This window comes from Chaetodon trifascialis, chromosome 22 (genome assembly GCF_039877785.1).
Source record: "Chaetodon trifascialis isolate fChaTrf1 chromosome 22, fChaTrf1.hap1, whole genome shotgun sequence".
In the NCBI taxonomy this organism is placed as follows: Eukaryota; Metazoa; Chordata; class Actinopteri; order Chaetodontiformes; family Chaetodontidae; genus Chaetodon; species Chaetodon trifascialis.
In genome coordinates, this window is record NC_092077.1 from 19,035,629 (window position 1) to 19,053,812 (window position 18,184).

At 47.4% G+C, this 18,184-nt stretch overlaps 1 protein-coding gene across 1 annotated transcript in view; it reads left to right on the forward strand.

The window, feature by feature from the left end:
* Positions 1 to 18,184, forward strand: part of usp6nl (USP6 N-terminal like) — a 60,184-nt gene continuing 42,000 nt past the window's right edge. Inside the window, exons 1-2 of the mRNA XM_070992286.1 lie at positions 1 to 167; positions 6,616 to 6,722. Of these exons, the coding sequence (XP_070848387.1) occupies positions 6,719 to 6,722 (4 nt within the window). The 5' untranslated portion in view covers positions 1 to 167; positions 6,616 to 6,718. The remainder of the gene's footprint in view (positions 168 to 6,615; positions 6,723 to 18,184) is intronic.

Below are 18,184 nucleotides of genomic sequence, written 5' to 3' on the forward strand. Positions count from 1 at the left end.
AGATCAGCCCGGCGGGCGGCGCATTGCTACCTGGCTGGGATCCTGCACGGAGTTTCAGAAGTGCTCTGGACTTCCTGGTACGGGACCATGGACATTTTCCGCTCCAGTTCGGCCAGGGAAATACCTGCAGCGATGTGATCCGGGAGGACCGTCGAGTTGAGAGCAAGGTGAGGCTCCGTGAGTTTGTTCGCTCCGGTGTTGTTCGCTCGTGTTGGGGCAGATTGGGAACTTGTCGAGCTCCTGAAATGCATCTGTCAGTGGAAACGGTGGCGTTACTGCGGGGCTGAATGACGGTAGCTCATTAACGGTAGCTTTTCAAAGTGAAGCGGAACATGGCGCCGCGGCTTTTGGGACTTTGTTGGGCGCCTGTGTGAATTCGTTCGTGTTGTTTTACGTTTACGAAAGAGGCTTTATTGTGTTTTATCATTGTAAAGTTTGTGCTTATTTGTATTCACCGAGGCCTACCTAGCCAAGCCCACCGCTGTTGAGCTAGCAGAGTGGAACAAGATGACTTCCGGTATCGTCCTACAAATTAAAACTCTTATTTACAAGCATATTGTCAAACTGGTTCGGCGCGGGATCTAGCTTGTTATCGTCGGCATAAAGCATACAAAATACCCCCATATTAATGAAGGAATGAAAACAGATTCATCCCTGGAAGTATACTGTCATTGTTTACAGTTTTATTTGCTGTCTCCTCTTATTGTTATTATTATTTTTAGTCAGGCTACCAGCAGACCTATTATCAGCAGCACAAGTGTTAACATTTAGAAGAGGTGTAACTTCAGTGAATTTCACATTAAAAGAACATAATATGTACTGCCAAAGTAACCAGAAGAAAGTAAATTTAATTAAACATTTGTTTAAAATGTAGAAATAGAGTAATTCTAAAATACCTGAATCAAAATTTGATCTTAGTGAACATTTTCTTTGAAATGCTAACATCGATGTCTTAAGGTGTACAGGAGAACTAATAACTTCATTTAAATTAACTTCTGTTAGTGTGCCAAAGTGAGTCTTCAGTACCCACGAAGTCTTTTATTTTGATTTTCAAGTCGCCTTAATTCCGGTCGTGTTGTGGCTGATTGTTAAGAACTTGACGCGATCGAAACCCCCAAGGCTGCCTCCCGCAACGGAATCAATGAGGCCAGTGCACCAATCATGGTCTCCGATTGGCTGCGGCCGCGAGCTCTGCGGCTCCTGATTGGCTGCGAGGGCCTGTCACTCACTTTGATGAGCTCGGAGCTGCAGCTGCTGCGTCTGTAGCGTTGAAATGACTCGAGGAGCTCAGTTGTTGACGTTGTAAAATAAGAAAAACACGCGGACATGAAGGTGGGCGCGTGGATGCGGGTTTTTCTGCGCTTTTCTTTGAGAAAGTTTAGCGCGGTGCGTTTTTTCCTGCCTCGCGAGAGCAGGGATAGATACCTTGGTAGCAAGGTGCGTGAAGTTACATAGAACTGGATTGAAAACGGATATGAGGCGAAGTCATTTTCAAAATAAGAGCATGAAACGTGTCAGTTCCATATCATTTTGCATGAATATAAGCTATAAAATATACAGAACAACCTTGTTATTTTACCAGTGTACATAATGAAATATCACGAGTAAACCCACACGTTGTAAAAATGAATAAAAGAGCATCATTACATGTGTTCATCATGAGGCTTGTGCACTTTAATTAGAGCATTTCAAGGCTTGAATGAAGAATTAAGCACATCTGAATGTTTCTAAACATCTATTTCACCAATTCATTGCTCTGTGAAACACATCCAAGTCAGCAGCACTTCACAGGAGGGGAATAATCCTCCCCGAAACAAAAACAAATGCTGATTTTATTGTGAAATTCATGGCAGGCAATGATGTATTTTAATGCTGCGGACTTAACAGTGGTGCGTCTTTCAATCCTTCCTATCCCGCTTCAGGATAATGCGGCTTAACCAGTCAGGGGCTTTACTGTTTGGAAACACAAGGCATGCAGCGGTAGTACGTCCCCTGCTTCCTGTGAGGTGTTTTTAAGACCTGAAACCTTGTCAGGTTTGCAGTACTGGGGTGTTTGATTAAGCGGAGGGTCATATTTGACCTCCAGCATCAAGCAAAAGTACCACAAACTGAGACCATAATCAGCTGTTTAATCAGAAAAGTGTGTTTTCCTCTCCCGCGGGCCCCTGCCGTCGTATCATTGTTGTCATCTTAAAGAGCTCGGGTTGCCTCTTCCTGGACGGAGCTGCGTCTGTGGGGTTCAGCACAGGCTGCCATGAAACCAGCAGCATGTCAGGATGTGTCAGGGTCAGAGTATTCGCCTTATCAGCTTTCATGTGCAACCATTGTGTGACTGCTGCGCTGCTCAGTCGCGTCTCTGCGATCAGGCCTTTCCAGCTCTGATGCACCTAAAAAAGTCTGAATATAAACTGCAAACATGCATTTCAATCTAAGAGCGATAAATGACCATTTCACAAACTTTCGATTTGTCTGGACGCCCTGCAGACTTCATGTTAGACCGTCAGACACCGAACACATGCAGCAGGAAGTCTGCCTCTGCTAGTCTTCATGTTTCTTCCTCATTAACTGCAAAGCTCAATATGTACAATGTGCGTTCAGGTTGTGTGAACAAAAGTTAGTCCAGATTTTGTCGATGCAAACACTGGAGAGTCAGTACAAGAATCTGGTGGTAAAATGTAGATTTTTGTGTGTTTGTCGAGCTGACCTTCAAAGTAAAAGCTCAGACAGACGTAGCTGCAGTTCAGTATCATCGTCTTGCTCGTGGGCTCTGCGGCAGGACGAGCTGCTGCTGCAGCAGGTTGGACTTAAAGGTCTGACTCGCCGTCACGCCGCCATTGTCAACGCTTGATCTTTATACACACGGCCCCCCGCCGACTTTTAGACGGAGCTGCTGCCCTGTGTGGCATTTCAGCCTCAGAGCGACTGTTTTGCACCCTGCTGATCGCTCTGAACCACAGCTATGGATTTCCCCACACAGTCTGATTTGACTCCGTTTAAGTCTGTAATGCAACATTTGGACATCACAAGCTCACATTCACAAGGCCTACATGTGTTTCCAGCTTGAGCTACGCTTGTTTTTATGTTTAAGTCCTGTATTTTATCTGAAAAGCCTCAACCTGCAGACGGAAAAGCAGCAAATCTTCACATTTAACAAGCCGATGTTTGACATGTTTCCTAATAAATGACCAAAAAGTGTTGATTTGATCAACTGATGGGCTAATCCTCCATCAGCTGCGTCAAATTGAGTGTTTCCAGTTATTTCAGGCTCAGCTTCTCCACAGACGGCCTGTTAAATCAGCGTGAACCTCTGCTGACTCTGCTCTCCCAGCCTGCAGTGAACGCAGCGCTGCATGTGCACACAGCTGCCTTCGCTGTGTTAAAGTACGGATCTTAGCACAATGGCCACGCTGGGTGACAGAAACCAGAAACTGGTCCGCGGGGCCCATCGAGGCTCTGGAGGATGTGTGGCTCGGCCACAGAGAGGAAATGGAAAAGCCCCGCCGTCGTCAGGGTCAACAAGCACAAATTAGTTCATCTCCTCCTTCTGTTCTCTTTCTGTCTGTGTTAGAGCCTCTGTGTGTGTGTGTGTGTGTGTGTGTGTGTGTGTGTGTGTGTGTGCGTGCGTGCGTGCGTGCGTGCGTGCGTGCGTGCGTGCGTGCGTGCGTGCGTGCGTGCGTGCGTGTGTGGCGTTGAAAGGCCTGTCTGTTTACCAGGCTGCTCGGCATCAGGTGGCTTCTCGACTCAAAAGCAGGTTTTGTCTGACTGAACGTCTGTAACGTAGCAACAGAGACTTCATGGGTTTCTCTTCTCTCTCCGTTTTATACCTTCAGACTAAACGTCCGTCACACATAAACACACCTGCAGTCCAGAAACAGGCTTTAAGACGGTTTGACAACAACTGCAGCAGCAGGTTGTGGTTCTAGAACTGTTGGAAGGTGCAAGCTAAACTAAGCTAGGCTAACTTGCTCGGGTGGAGCTTTGCAGCTGCTGCACAGACACCAAAGCGGTCTTGATGCTCTTATCTGACTCTTGGCAAGAAAGTGAATGAGTGCATTTCCAAAAAAAATGTCAGACTGCTCCTTTAAACAGCCTTTAAAAGTCTCTCATGGTGCTTTGTGAAACCTGCAGGGTCCCTGAAGCTGCAGGTCAGCCGGCGTCCGATCAGGATTTCAGCACAGAGCAGCAGAATTCACCCGGCGTCACGAGGCAGGCGGCCCACCCACATACCAGATGTAGTCTCCCAGCATGCACACACACACACACGCGCACACACACAGGGCCTCCACATTCCCTCACTGCCGTCCAGGCCTTGGCACCGAGGTGCTGCCGCTGCCCGTCTTTATTGGCCGCTGATCCCCGCTGGCTCAGAGCGCCGCTCTCTCTTTTAATGCCCGGCTTCAGAGCGGCAACACAACACACCACCAGATGCTGAGCCGCCCTCTGGCCTGTGTTTGTGTGTGTGTGCGTGCGTGCATTGGCTCCTGACCCTGCATCAGATGTAACTAACCTCCCGTCCAACAAACGCGCCGCCGTTTGGCCAGCGTGGGCTCGTGAAGGCGATGCAGATGATTTTGGCTGAACGTTGGTGTCAGTGGGTAGTTAAAGCGCCGCAGAGAGGTCTGACCGGCGTGAGGTTACGTGGTTACTCGTTAACACGCCGTCGCAGTGGCTCCCTCTCAGCTGCTGGCCTGTTTACAGCTCAGAACAGAAGAGGCTCGCCACCCGAGCGGCGCTACGGTTTGGCGAAATTCGCCCTTTTCACGGATTCGCCTTATTCACCTTTCGGTGTTTATGACGGCTGCGGCCGGAGCTCAGGAGCACCTGGAGGGAGCTGCTTCACATGTGGCACAAAAAACGTTCACTCAGACTCAAGGATGAAGTGATTACATTTTGGTGCTCTAAGGTCAAAGGTCAAGGTGAGCTCAGCTGGTGACCTGCATGGTCGACGAGGGCATAAAACTCAAGTTCTTCTTCACTGTTATTCATCGTCTCACAGTCTCACCTTGGTGCCAAAATATTCTAAAATATTGAGTTTTATTGCACCGAGGATGAAGATCATAATATCTGGAGTTAAATATTGGATCAGCTGAGGCGGCTTGAAGGCTTTGGAGAGTCCAGACGTGCTTTTACAGCTCTGATGGAGCCTGAACACCACCTGATGAGCACCAAGCGGTGACGACAGAGTTAGCGTTCAGCTGGGGACAGAGCGAAGAGGAGGCGGAAACACGACTCCACGCCGGCGCTAACGTCTGCCAACCAGGCCTCTGTCTCAGCTTTAGGCTTTCACATCGACGGCGTTGTTGTGGGGCTCCAGAGTGGAGCAAAAAACACAGGTTTCACGAGCTCGTGGTCGATTGGCTGTCGCACAGCAGCTCTGCTGGTTTCAGGCTTAATAACTGGCTGGTGGACATATGGTGCGTCTAATCCCAGGTCACAGCCTCGCAGCTAATAGGGTTTTTCACAGCCACCCTCGAGTGTTATAAAGTCCTCAAACCTTCACACATTCTGCTCTCAGATCTGCTTGCTGGCTGTTTCTGTTTTTACTAATTACACTGAAATCTGTCTTATTTATTCATGAAGCAGGAAGATTTTCTACTTCCTGCTTTTCCAAAGTGAGGATTTCTCCTTCATGGTTCATTGTTAAACTGAAGATCTCTGAGTTTTGGACATTTGAAGACATTACTTTGGGTTCTGGGGAATGATTTCTGTCATTTTATTAAGTAATTGATTAAAAAACGCTGACGCAGACGCATTGATGACGATGTTTGCAGCCGCAGTCAAACCGCAGCTGCACCTTAACTCCGCTGAGGAGTTTTCACAGAGCCTAAAACAAACCGAGAGTTCAGCGTGGACGGTAACGGCGGAGAGGACGGCGCCCGTGGGGCAGCGTCAGCTCTCTCTCCACCTTTCTGTGGATGCTTCTCTGCACAGATCGCCGCTCTGCTGCTTATTCGTCACTGTGCTGCTGCAGACGCGTTCTGCTGACCGCTGCTGGTTTTACTCGCAGCCCGGGAGGATATTGGATCCTCCAGCATCTGGGGGCGCGGGGGGGGGACTTAATTTCTACATCACCTGCATCATTTCCTCCCTCCACCTTCCTGCCCACCCCTTCCTCCCTCCCCATCCAGCAGGCATCTGCAGAGCGATCAAATTACCCATTATTACTGCATACAGTCATCAGATTACGCTTATTTAGTCCAATGGCTGGGCTCGTTTGGACGCACGCACGCACGCACGCACGCACGCACGCACGCACGCACATGTACACACGCACACACCAACAAAAGACAAAAAGCTCTTTATTCACCTGACGTTTATATCCCAGTGAAGATGTTAATGAGCAGCTCACAGTCAGCTGTGTGTGTGTGTGTGTGTGTGTGTGTGTGTGTGTGTGTGTGTGTGTGTGTGTGTGTGTGTGTGTGTGTGTGTGTGTAATTGATCGTTTCATCTGTTCAGTGTGAGAAAACAGTGATAAATGTTGCTGAAGCGCAGGACGATGACGTCACTGATGAGTCGCTGATCCACAGACGCTGTTTGTTTGTTTGTTCGTTTGTTTGTTTGTTTTAGTTTTTTTGTACAGAGGTGGTTTCATGTGTCTCTGTGTTTCCTCCTCAGGTCATGAGTGCCTCGAGGAAAGACCCAGCGGAGAATAACCTCACCTGTCCAAAGCCCCGCCCTACCTGGGCCTCACCCTGCCCCCCGCCCCTGCACTCCCACCATGAGTAAGCTGATTCTTCATGTCTCTTCTGGCTTTGTCGTTGCGATGCGTCCATTGTGCGTTTCTGTGGTGCCATTCTCGTTCCACACACCTGTGCTGTACCTGTTCTCTTCATATCAGGAGGCCTAAAACAGCTCAAACACACTCGAGCACACTGCAGCCTTTGTGAAGTGTCTGAATTCTGTTTTTTAAACCATGAAACTGCAGATTTTTTGCTTGTTGGAACCATGAAAATCGATGTTTGTGCAAAGAGGTGGAATTGTGGGTGGCGCTGACAGCCACCATGGCTTACTGTGATTGGCTGAGACACAGGGAAAGCCCCTCCTTAGACCCTAACATCTAATATGAGTGTTTACGATCCGGGGATATCTCAGAGGAGGATGCTCCTGCAGAAGTCACACATGTATTTTCAGCCTGCTCCTCCCTGACGGCACAAACATATGACACGGCGGAGCAAGTGCTGCAACCCTCTCCACTTCATCGCTCATCAATCACACTGCAAAGCATGATGGGAGGGCAAATGTTGCGAGATGTGCACTCCATCAGCGCTGTGTGCTGCGTGTGCGTTACGGCGTAAAGGCATGGCCTCACATGTCGGCTCGGCGTGACTCATCCAGGCTGCGGCGTGTTCTCTGAAACGCCTCGAACACTCATACATGTGCACACGTCACACACACACACACACACACACACACACACACACACACACACACACACACACACACTCACTCTGCAGCAGAGCAGCTGATCATTTGCTCCATCAGGGGGTGTGTCCTGCGTCCTGTGTCCATTTTTCTAAGACCTGATATGTAAATACATGCAAAGTCACATGTTTAATACTCATAAAATCAGCGTTAATGTAAAGATTCATTATAATTAGCTTGAAATCCTCCATTTGCAGAGAGATTTTTGCTAAATAAATGATAACATTGAGTCTTTGTTGAGTCGTGGCTGAGCCGTGTGGGTTGATGTAAAGCCTGTTTTGAGACATTGAACGCATCGTATAACTCTGCTGCTGTGTGGCGTTCACAGAAAAGCTCCTCGTGGTTTTTTACCAGCCTGCAGCAGAATGAAGGCAGATGTTTGGCACCTGGTGCGCGAGAGCTGAACAGTAATATGAGAGTTTTCTGCATCAAGAAAAGTGGATTTTAAAATCTCATTTCGCTGCCGGAGCCTTAATGAATGAGCGCTGTGGGTGCAGCGAGGGGAAGTGGAGACGAATGGTTTTCATCAGCTGATCTGACGTGAGAACAGTCCTCAGCTCAATTTGGCTCATTTGTAATATTTATTAAACCGACTTCTGTGCAGAGCAAATGATAACTGAGTCAGAAATGCGTCTTAATGAGCCGAACGAGACGTCTTTAATCTCTCTGTCTTCAGAAGTGTCCGAGTCTGACACCATGTGTGCAGGTGGAAAGCAGCTAGTCTCAATGATAGCAGGCAGTGTTGAGTGTTGGTACATAGTTCAGCTGCGTGAAGCGGAAAGATGGTTTTGCTGTTTGATATCAGGCCTCCACATTCGGCGCTCCACCCTGTCAGACCTCCTTGTTGTTTAGCTCACTTCACAGATAAGGACTGAAAGGGAGCCAGCCGAGTTAACCCGCTCCGCTCCGCGCCGCAGAGCTGTGAGGCTGTAGATCTGTGTACCGGGGGGTGGGGGGGGGTGGGACTGGGTTACCGGGGCAACCCAGCGCATGTGAGGCGTTTACTGGAAGGCGATTGGATTAAGCAGACGCTGCTGAAGAGGAGCGCTGAGAGGTTTAACCCGATTACTGCCTTTTCTTTTGCACGCTCCACCAGCCATACACACAACCAGGTGTGTGTGTGTGTGTGTGTGTGTGTGTGTGTGTGTGTGTGTGTGTGTGTCGGGGGGGTTAGGTGGTTGATCTGATTGATTGTGAGTGATGAAAATGGAGGGAAGCATGATTGATGAGTCGTGTAACAGCGGGAAAAGCCCACCAGCAGGTTGGTGGTTTATATGCTTCTTTCAATGTGTGTGTGTGTGTGTGTGTGTGTGTGTGTGTGTGTGTGTGTGTGTGTGTGTGTGTGTGTGTGTGTGTGTGTGTGTGTGTGTGTGTGTGTGTGTGTGTGTGTGTGTGTGCGTGCGCTTCAAAGGCCTTGGTGCTTTTGATACATGAAATCGATACATTGTTGTTTTGAAAGAGTGGCAAAAAGAAAAATGGTGAAAATGCTGGAAAAATGATGACTGTGCTGCTCTTTGCAAAACCTGCAGCTGAGAGTGTTGAAAGTCAAACCAAATCAAATATCATCAACATGAAATAAATCAGAACAAGTCAAACAAAATGAAAAAGAAGCAAAAACAGCAACTAAAGTTGTTCTGGCAGCCTAATCTCCTCAGAAACCGCTGAAATGGATCAAAATGGCCTGAAAATAATCAGATGAAACCTCGGCGTGCTGGTCGGCGTGCTGGTCGGCGTGCTGGTCGGCGTCCTGACATGACCTGAACGCTCCTCGTCAGGGAGAAAAGCTTTCATGATTTATCTCAACCTTTGATGGACTCGCTCTCTCGCCTGGAGATGGTTGACGATGTTGATATCCTGAGCTAATTACCTTAATTACCCCCCGACAACACACACACACACACACACACACACACACACACACACAGCCGGCGGCCCGGGGCAGGGCGGGGTCAGCTAACGAGGATGGATGGCTTCCTCTGGATGGTCCGAATTTTAGAGGAAGAAGAGAAAACGGGGTGGAGAGAGACACAGAGGAAAGAATTAGACTCATCGTTCTGTTGCTCTTGCTGGGGGTGTGAAGCAGCTGAGACCTCCTGAAGCTCCGGCGAGGTTTGTCTGCGGTGCAGGCTCGAAGCGTGAACGTGTGATTTTAGCATGAACTCAATGCTAACTGCTAAATCTTCACATGCTAATCATGCTAACTGTCACAGAAGACGTGAACACCAGAGGTGACCCGTAAGTCGACTCTGAGAGGCTCATGTGCATGTTTGGTTTGAAATGTGGTGAATTTACAGATCAGTGCTTTTATTTTGGAGTATTTTTCCCACTTCCTTGCCATAGTCTTAAAAAAATGAATTACCTGTCGGCCTGCGTGACTTCATGTTTGTGTATAAAAAGTAACTTTTTTTGCCTTTTTACTTCCTCAAATGTGCCAAACATCAAAGAGCACAAACCCTGATTCGTCCTCATGTTTATCTTCTTGTTCGGCACCGAAAACAAACAAACCGTCCATCCAGACGTCTCAGGGACAAAACTTTATGAGACCGTCCAATCACAACATGCCCACATCCCTTCAGGCCTGATGTGACAAATCATATTATCAGTTAGAAGAAGAAGAACGCCGTCATTATGTCTGCTAATAACACGCTGCAGCGCGGCAGCTCCCGGCTCGTCCCCGCAGACCAGCTGAGCAATAACAGCGGAGGAAGAGGAGACTGACGACGAGCGAGGAAGAGACGAGTGCTGTGTGATGTTTTATTGGTGCTCTATAAACCGGAGGATAATGGTTCTGCAAAGACGGTTCAGCGTGTCATCCAGGCGTGAAGAGGAAGAAGCTCGAATGTAGTTGACTTCCTGTTTAGATTCTGTCTCTTCCTGTGGACGCCTCACGTGAGCAAACCTCACCGATCAATAAGTGAAGTTCATTAAAAGCAGAAGACTTTCCTTAAAGGGACAGTCACGTTAAAATGGCTTCACAAAACTTTTTTTTTGGTAGAAATTAAAACTGTTTTTGTCATTATGATGCTTTCAGTGTCAGTCAGAAATTTCAACATTTGGCCTGGACTGCAACAGTTTACATTTGACATTTTAGAAAAAAAAACTTTTCTTCATCTTATCCATATCGCTGCCAGCCTGTTTCTAGAATAAGACAACAAACCCTCAAATGACCTTGTTCTTGATCCGTGTTGTTGTGACGCCAACATGCTAGACGACCTTTGAACTCACCAGTAGCAGGTTTGGAGGAGCGCTTTAAAGCAGCATGATGGTGCAGGCATGGATGGTTGGCTTCAATCTGTTCACCTGCCCTTCACACACACACACACACACACACACACACACACACTCTCATCTCCCTGTCAGAGAAGACTGATGTCACTGGGCGGCCTGCTGGGCACAGTGTCTGGGTGTGGTGCAGGGTAATTACCTCTTCAAAGCCTCATCTGGCCTCCATCTGCTGGACCCGAGCACGGTTAGCTTAGCCACGGCTAACCGTCCTGCTGGACCTGTGATATCTATTAAAAGTCGGCTTAGCACGCAGGTTCCTCCTGGTTCACAGTCGCATGCTTTCACACCTGGAAGCTGCTCACACTTCCTATAGTTAGCCACAGAGCAGCTCTGTTGGAGACGTTCGCCTGAGCACACACGACACCTCGGAGACGGTTATTAACTCGACCACATTTTCCAAGCCGCAGATCCTTGTGAACACGGCCTGGAAGCTACTGATTCCCACAATCACAGAGGGTGGATGACAGCTAGCGGTGCTAATGTCTCCCTGCGCTGCGTGTCGTTCTCCGCCCAAGACGTTGCCGTTCCAAATAGCTCTTAGCGGGTGTTCGGCCTGAAAATAGCACCGTGCTAAAGCACTGCTTTGGTGGAGGCGCTGCTCCCGGTGCGTCCTATTTCAGTGAAGGAGTACTTCATGTAGATTCACATAGAAGAATACTTCAACACACAGATGCTGTAATTTATGTACAAGAGCCAGCAGCAGCAGTTAGCTTCAGGTGTACACGGCTCACTGTGCAAGAGCTGCAAAGTACATCATTCATATAAACGCGTCATTTTTCATGCAGTATTAAAGCAAAGGTTTTACTTTTTTTTGGGAACGCTAGACAAGAAGTTTGATATCACTCTCATGTCTGTCTGTTGAATATGAGGCCGGTTAGCTTAGCTTAGCACAAGACTGGAAGCAGTGTGTAATAATTGAGATACAAGCTGTTTCCCCTTGTTTGTCTGTGCTAAGCTAAGCTAAGCTAAGCTAACCAGCGGCCAGGCTGTAGCTTGTATTTGATGGGCTGAACATTTTGTTGCAGGCGCCTTTTCTGTTTGAGTCTGGAAGCCGTAACTGCATCCATAAAGCAGCAGAGGTGTTGCGATGGAGTCCCTCTGAAGATCACAGCTGCTGTTTTTGTTTTGTGTTTGCTCACATTCCTGACAGCACTTGAAGGCAGCATCCGTGGTTGTTTTTCCCGTTAAACCTTTAAGCCATGAAGCGCTGATGACACACCTGCTGGTGTGAAATGTGCCTTCTTGCTTCACCCAGGCTGCAGATTTCTGAATCTGTCTGCCCACAGAACGACTCAAGGCTCATTTCTAGAAAGCTTGTTTGTTCAGAAAGCACCTGAGGAGAGAGCGCCGCTTGGGTTTGATGTTGTTCCACAGGTCGGGCAGGTTTATTAGCCCGCCGTGCTTCCTCCACTTCAAGGACTCGTCACCCCGAGCGCGCTGTGAATGTGAACTTGAATAGAGGTTAAGGATTAAAGTTGGTCCAGATTTTACGGCAGATGACATGCTGTTTTCATTAATGCCACTGTGTCAGATCCACATCTGAGCTCTCCCACAGGAAGGAAATGAGGCAGCGCTGTGGTGGTGGAGGCTGTCTCTGCTGTGACATTCACACCGGAGACGCTGCGTTTTCCCTGCTGCAGCAAAGTGGTCATCAAGTCTGCAAGTGACGTTCGCTCCCAGGAAGTGTTTTTTCCCCCATTTTAACCCACAGTTTATTTCACTCACTGCTTTATTGGCGTGATGCAAGGATGGAGGGAGATTCGCCGCTTTGTGAACACATGATTGGATGAAGGAGACACTTCGGAAAGCTGCTGTCAGTAAAAACAGTTTGTTTGCAGATGATTTCCAGCTTGTTTTGAACTTTGGGTCGAGCGATGCAGAAACTTGGCTCAGTTTGGCTCTTGGATTGGTCGAGGTCGAATGACTAACCGGTGCCAGAACTGATCTGAAATCAGCTCTCTCTGTCTGGATGCGATGCTGTGTGTGTGTGCATCCATTAATGAACTTTCACAGAAACAAAACTTCTCCTTCTGTCGCTTTGATTTACACGTTTTATCAAACTGGGACTGTTTCACCTGAAGGCAGTTGATGCTCATTCCTCTGCTGCTCGCCTCCATCATCTCTCTCTCCACTTCACAGTCCCCTCCGTCCTCCCGTCCCTTTATTTTTCCACCCTGCTCGGCCTCCCTGTTTTATTTCAGTCCTCGTCAGTGTGTGTTCCCTGGCGTTTGAAGGTTAGCGAGTGTGTGTGTGATGTGATGGGATGCCAGTCGTGTGCTGGAATGCAGCTCTTCCTCCCTCCCTCTCAGCATTTTCTGTCCTTTCCTTGCAGAGTTGAATGATGGTCGGATGTCATGTCTGTGGTGACAGAGAGGCTCTGTGTGTGTGTGTGTGTGTGTGTGTGTGTGTGTGTGTGTGTGTGTGTGTGTGTGTGTGTGTGTGTGTGTGTGTGTGTGTGTGTGTGTGTGTGTGTGTGTGTGTGTGTGTGTGTGTGTGTGTGTGTGTGTGTGTGTGTTGAGTTATGGAGGGGGGTTACAGGAAGGAAGCCCTGCTAGAATATGATTACATCTCCCAGTAAACAGGGCAGCAGTAGGAAATGGATCCTCAGACCTCGTCCTCAGGGCATCAGCCTCCCCACGCTGAAGCCACCAGTGAGACGTTTAAAGACTAATGTTACTGAGACGCACACACACACGCGCACACACACACACACACACAGGTGGATCGCATACCTGAACACATCCTCACCCGCTCATAACATACTTGACATAACTTGCTTATTTGTCAGGTTTTCATTTAAAACTCGATCTGGTCCCTTCAGGTCTGACGAGGTGCAGGTACAGTTTGGTGGTTCTGTGTCAAAACCTCAAACCAGAAGGACCCTGATGGGGTGTTTTGTTGGTGTTTGCGACAGAATTGTTGTCTTCATATTTGAAAGGCAATAAGATCCTTGTTGGGATCTTTGAGTGTTAAAGACACAGTGAAATGACACCGTCACTTCCTGGAAAACTGTCTTTTCCTGGAAAACTGTGAATCTTTAACGATGACCTCATCCTGCACCAATGGGTGTGAACTAGGGATGTTCCTAATGACTAATTTCCCTCATGTTTAAAAGTTTAAACTTACACTAATTGAGAAGTCTAAAATTGAGAAAACTCTCAGAAATCAGGCAAAATTGAGCACAATTCAGCAATTTTAATAGTATTAATTTAAGGTTAAACGTTGTCTGAACATATATTTTTCTTTATACAGTATGCTACACACAGTCTGTCGTTCTGCTCCTCCAGTCCAGCAGGTGGCGGTAAAACCTCATGGCCAAAGTGGATATTAAGCAAACGGCTTCTTTTAGCGCTCTGGAGCTAGCTATACAAAAGCTAACGTTGCTACCTGGTATGCCAGCATTTAAAAAGCTAAATTAACCCTCCAGTGACGCCTTGATTGATTTCTTTTTCCTGCCGCAATAACCACAGTTTTTTTCTCAGATGCTGTCACGTATGAAAAGTGAATTATTAAAGCAGGATTAGTATGGAAGTGAAGGTTATTGATCCATGTGAAAGTTGATGACTGTTAGCAGTTTCAACTGTCATAAATTTTACCGACTAGCATTTCTAGAGCAACATGTAACGGACTAGCACTTGTTCTGGTTTCCTTGTTGTGCCCACGACCTGTAAAAGTACCTGGAACATGGATTCGATAAAAATCCAGTTTAAACATGAAGCTGCGTCTCATGAAGAAGGTGAAGAGTCTGCTTCACGGCGTCTTAAGAACAATGATAGATTTCAGTGAGCTTCGAATAGTCCTTTCAAACAGACCAGCGCCTCTATGCAAAGCGTGCAGTTTCAGGCCTTTAATAATGGATTTTGATAGGCTGGATGGATTTCTCTGGGTGATTGGAGCGTGGAGGAGTTTTCACACCGTTTTCATTGCTCATGCCGCCTCTGGCTGCAGCTGAGAAAGGTTTGCGAAGCCACCTGGTTACTTCACTGCTGCACTTTCATCAAGTTTCCCAGCTACATTACACAGGGTGGACCTTGGGGTTCATCAGACGGTCGGCGTGGCTTTTCTTTGCTCTTGACAACAGCAGCCAGCCAGCAGACCACATATAAGTTTGTTTGAGGAGCCGGAGCCTGATTTGACCGTGGAGCACGATTTCACTTCAGAAATGCTGTTAGATGGTGTTTTCCCAGAAATGAAGATTTCCAAAGAGCAGAAGCTGCTCTGTGCTGCTGCAGACTCCAGTTTGCAAACACCGGAAGAAGAAAGAAGAGCTCTTTGGATAGATACTGCACAACACTGATTAATCCACTAACTGTTGCTTTTGCCACGATTCATGCTAACGGTGATTTACTGGTGTTAGCGCTCCTACTGATACAAGCTAACTTTTCTCACCGGAGGCTTGTGGGTAATGTTAGCTAGAGCTGGAAGTTGTGACGTGCGAAAACCATTTTTTACAAAATAATTTGATTGTTTTCATGCTAGCTCTGCTATTTGTTGGCATTGAAAATGTCCAGATTAGCTGATGTGTTTTCAGTTTACTAGCTGTGAGTGGTAGATGTATAACTCTTCTACATGGGCTAGGCTAACTGCGCTAGCATAGTTAAGCTAACAGACTATAAAAGAGATGTGGTTCTGTGTTTTCAGTTAAATAAGGAAAACATTTATATTTTGTCTTTTAATTTTTTAACAATGCTAACTTGCTAGCTTCCTGATCTTATCTGGGTAAGCTAGCTATCGTTTCTCACTGGAAAAGGCTATTAAAGTGTGTTTTGGTAGTTTTTAAACCTGTTATTTTACCTCCAGCATGTAGCACAAATGCTAAGACATACATGGAGCGTAGTTAGACCAGGTCTTTGGTTTATAGTGCGTACTAAGCTGAAACAAGCACCGTATGTCCAAACCAAATGTAGCATGAGTACCTGAACTTTTATTCTCCCATTGTTCATCGTGCTCGAGCGGTCTCGTTTATGAAGATTAGAAACACACACACGTAACACACAAACCTGCCAAAACGTGATTCAGCCTCATCAGGTCATTACGACCAACAGAATATCTTATCAGCCCTCAAGAAACCACATTCGTAACCTCCTGAGTCCACTTACAGTCAACCAGTGACTGGAGAGAAACACCACACACACACACACACACATACACACACACACACACACACACACACACACACACACACAGCCGGTGACAAACATCTCACCGCCCGTCAACCCGTGATAAACGACTCACACCCTATCGACCAATGTCAGGAGGGATACACCTGATCGACTGTGTGATGTATGAACGCGTGAGTGTGCATGTGTGTGAGAGCGCGAGACCGCGAGGGCGAGCACGGGGGCATTGTGGATAATATTTGTTGACTCCCACACTCTTGCCGCAGTCACCTGGGCTGTGTCGTCATAGATCTTCGGCGGTCTGCCTCTGCGTGCGTCAAACCCCCGCTCCTCTGCTGTTTACTTTACTGTCGACTTGTAAACAGTACCGCACACACACACGCACACACACACACACACACACACACACACACACACACACACACACACTCGCTCTCTCCATAGAGGCTCTTGAATGTGCCACCTCTGTGGTAAACATCATGGCTGTTTGCTGTGAGGCCGGTCACGCAGGCCTGGGAGAGGTTAGCTGAGGGAGTCGCAGTCGTTCTGCTTTATTGGCCTTTGATTTATCGGCCCTTGGTGAAGGCCGTGTTTGGAGCCTTTTATTTATTTTCTGTTTATCTTGCCTTTCAGATCTCAGTAGGAGGGACTTTATGTAAACCAGATATTCACTTCATTGCCGTGAAGAGTAAGAAAAGAAGCAAATATTCTCATTTTTGAAGATGGGACCAGCACGTTTCTGGCATTTTTGCTTTGAAAATGAATTATTTATTAACTTAATATGCTGTGACCAGACACTGAGCCCCATAGAGCTAGTGCTGGTCATGCCTGCGATGTGCATGGTGTGTGTGGGTGTGTACAAATGGGTGAAAAAGAGGCACTGTAATTCTCCTACTGCTGCTTTTCTGCCATATATCTGCAGCCCTGAGGGGGCTGTATGGCGTTCAGCCGTAAAGGCCTCTGAGACAAATTTGTGTTTGGGGCTTTTACAAATACCATTGATCGGACTTGACCTTACTTATTTCCTCCTTTACAAGACGAGTGGCAGGCTCTATTGGAATTTAGCATGTTTTTATGGCTATTTTAAGACACACTTGATTGCCATCGGTTGTTATGAAGGCAAACTGCTGTTTGGATTGATGACTTTATTCAGCTCGACTGCTCCTTCAGTAACAGACGGCTGCATCCATTGTGTGAGAAAGAACGCTTCGACAAGTCCTTCATCCCAGCAGCTGTCACGCTGCTAACTCCAGCATCATTTAATGCAGCTCTGTGTTCACGCTGTTTTTCCCATTTCTACCTCGTAAACACACTGTTATCTATGCTAATGTATGCTCGAGTTTTCCATTAGTATTTTTACGACATCCTCCGTCCTGACACTCTTCAAATAAAACTCCAAGCCTCAGGAGGGGGAAGGGGACCTCCTGCAGGATGGACAGAAGGAGCAACAGTAAAGTTTGAATGAGAGTATCCGGTCAAAATGAAGTACAAATGTTATGAAAGAGCGGTTTGCAGCTGACCTCGTGAAAGTGCCGCATGTGAGCGTCTGACTTGTGTTTTACAAATCCTGGTTTGTAGTTTATGGGCCAGTGCAACCCAAACCAAACCGCATGCAAACATGCAGCAAATTAAACTGAACCAATGCGGCTCAAAGCAGACAAAACACACAAAGCCGGACAACAGGGAAAATGTTTTCTGTTCAGTGAGCTTTGGTTTGAGTTTGTTTTTTAATAAATATGTTTATCATCAGCCAGGCTTGAGGACAAGAGTAGTAACAACGTCTGAAAACTCATGAATTCATCAGGCATGTTTGCTTTAAGTGAGTCGTTTTGGGGAGTTTTTTAGTAGCACATCTCAGTGAACAGCTCTTAGAGGCAGTGACGTGAATAAAGCCGGACAGGTGGTGCTGGAAAATTTCACAACACGCCATGAAAGCAGCCATGAAGGACACTCAAAAAGCTGCACACTTCAAACAGGAAATGACACGGGCAGGGCAAACAGGAAGTGTGAGGCAGAGCGGTGATGTTGTTCCACTGTGTTTTCTTTCCCGTCCGTTCCCATTCCCTCGCTCGCCGTGGCACGGCACCAGGCCGAGAGAGGAAGGAGAGGGGAGGGCGTTCTGGGGAATCCCCCCCCCCGTCCCCGTCCCCGTCCCCGTGGTGGCTCCATCCACATTAAACTGCTCTCAAACTGCTGACTGTGCTTCAGTGTCTCCATGCTGTGTCGGACTGCTGTGACGTTTCACCTCAGACACTTTGGTTTCTGAGGCTGCCAGCTGTCGACAGATGTTCGCTGTTTTATTGTTGTCAGTGTGCAAAACACTGGATTTTAGAATAGTATGTGACTCTTCAGCTCCT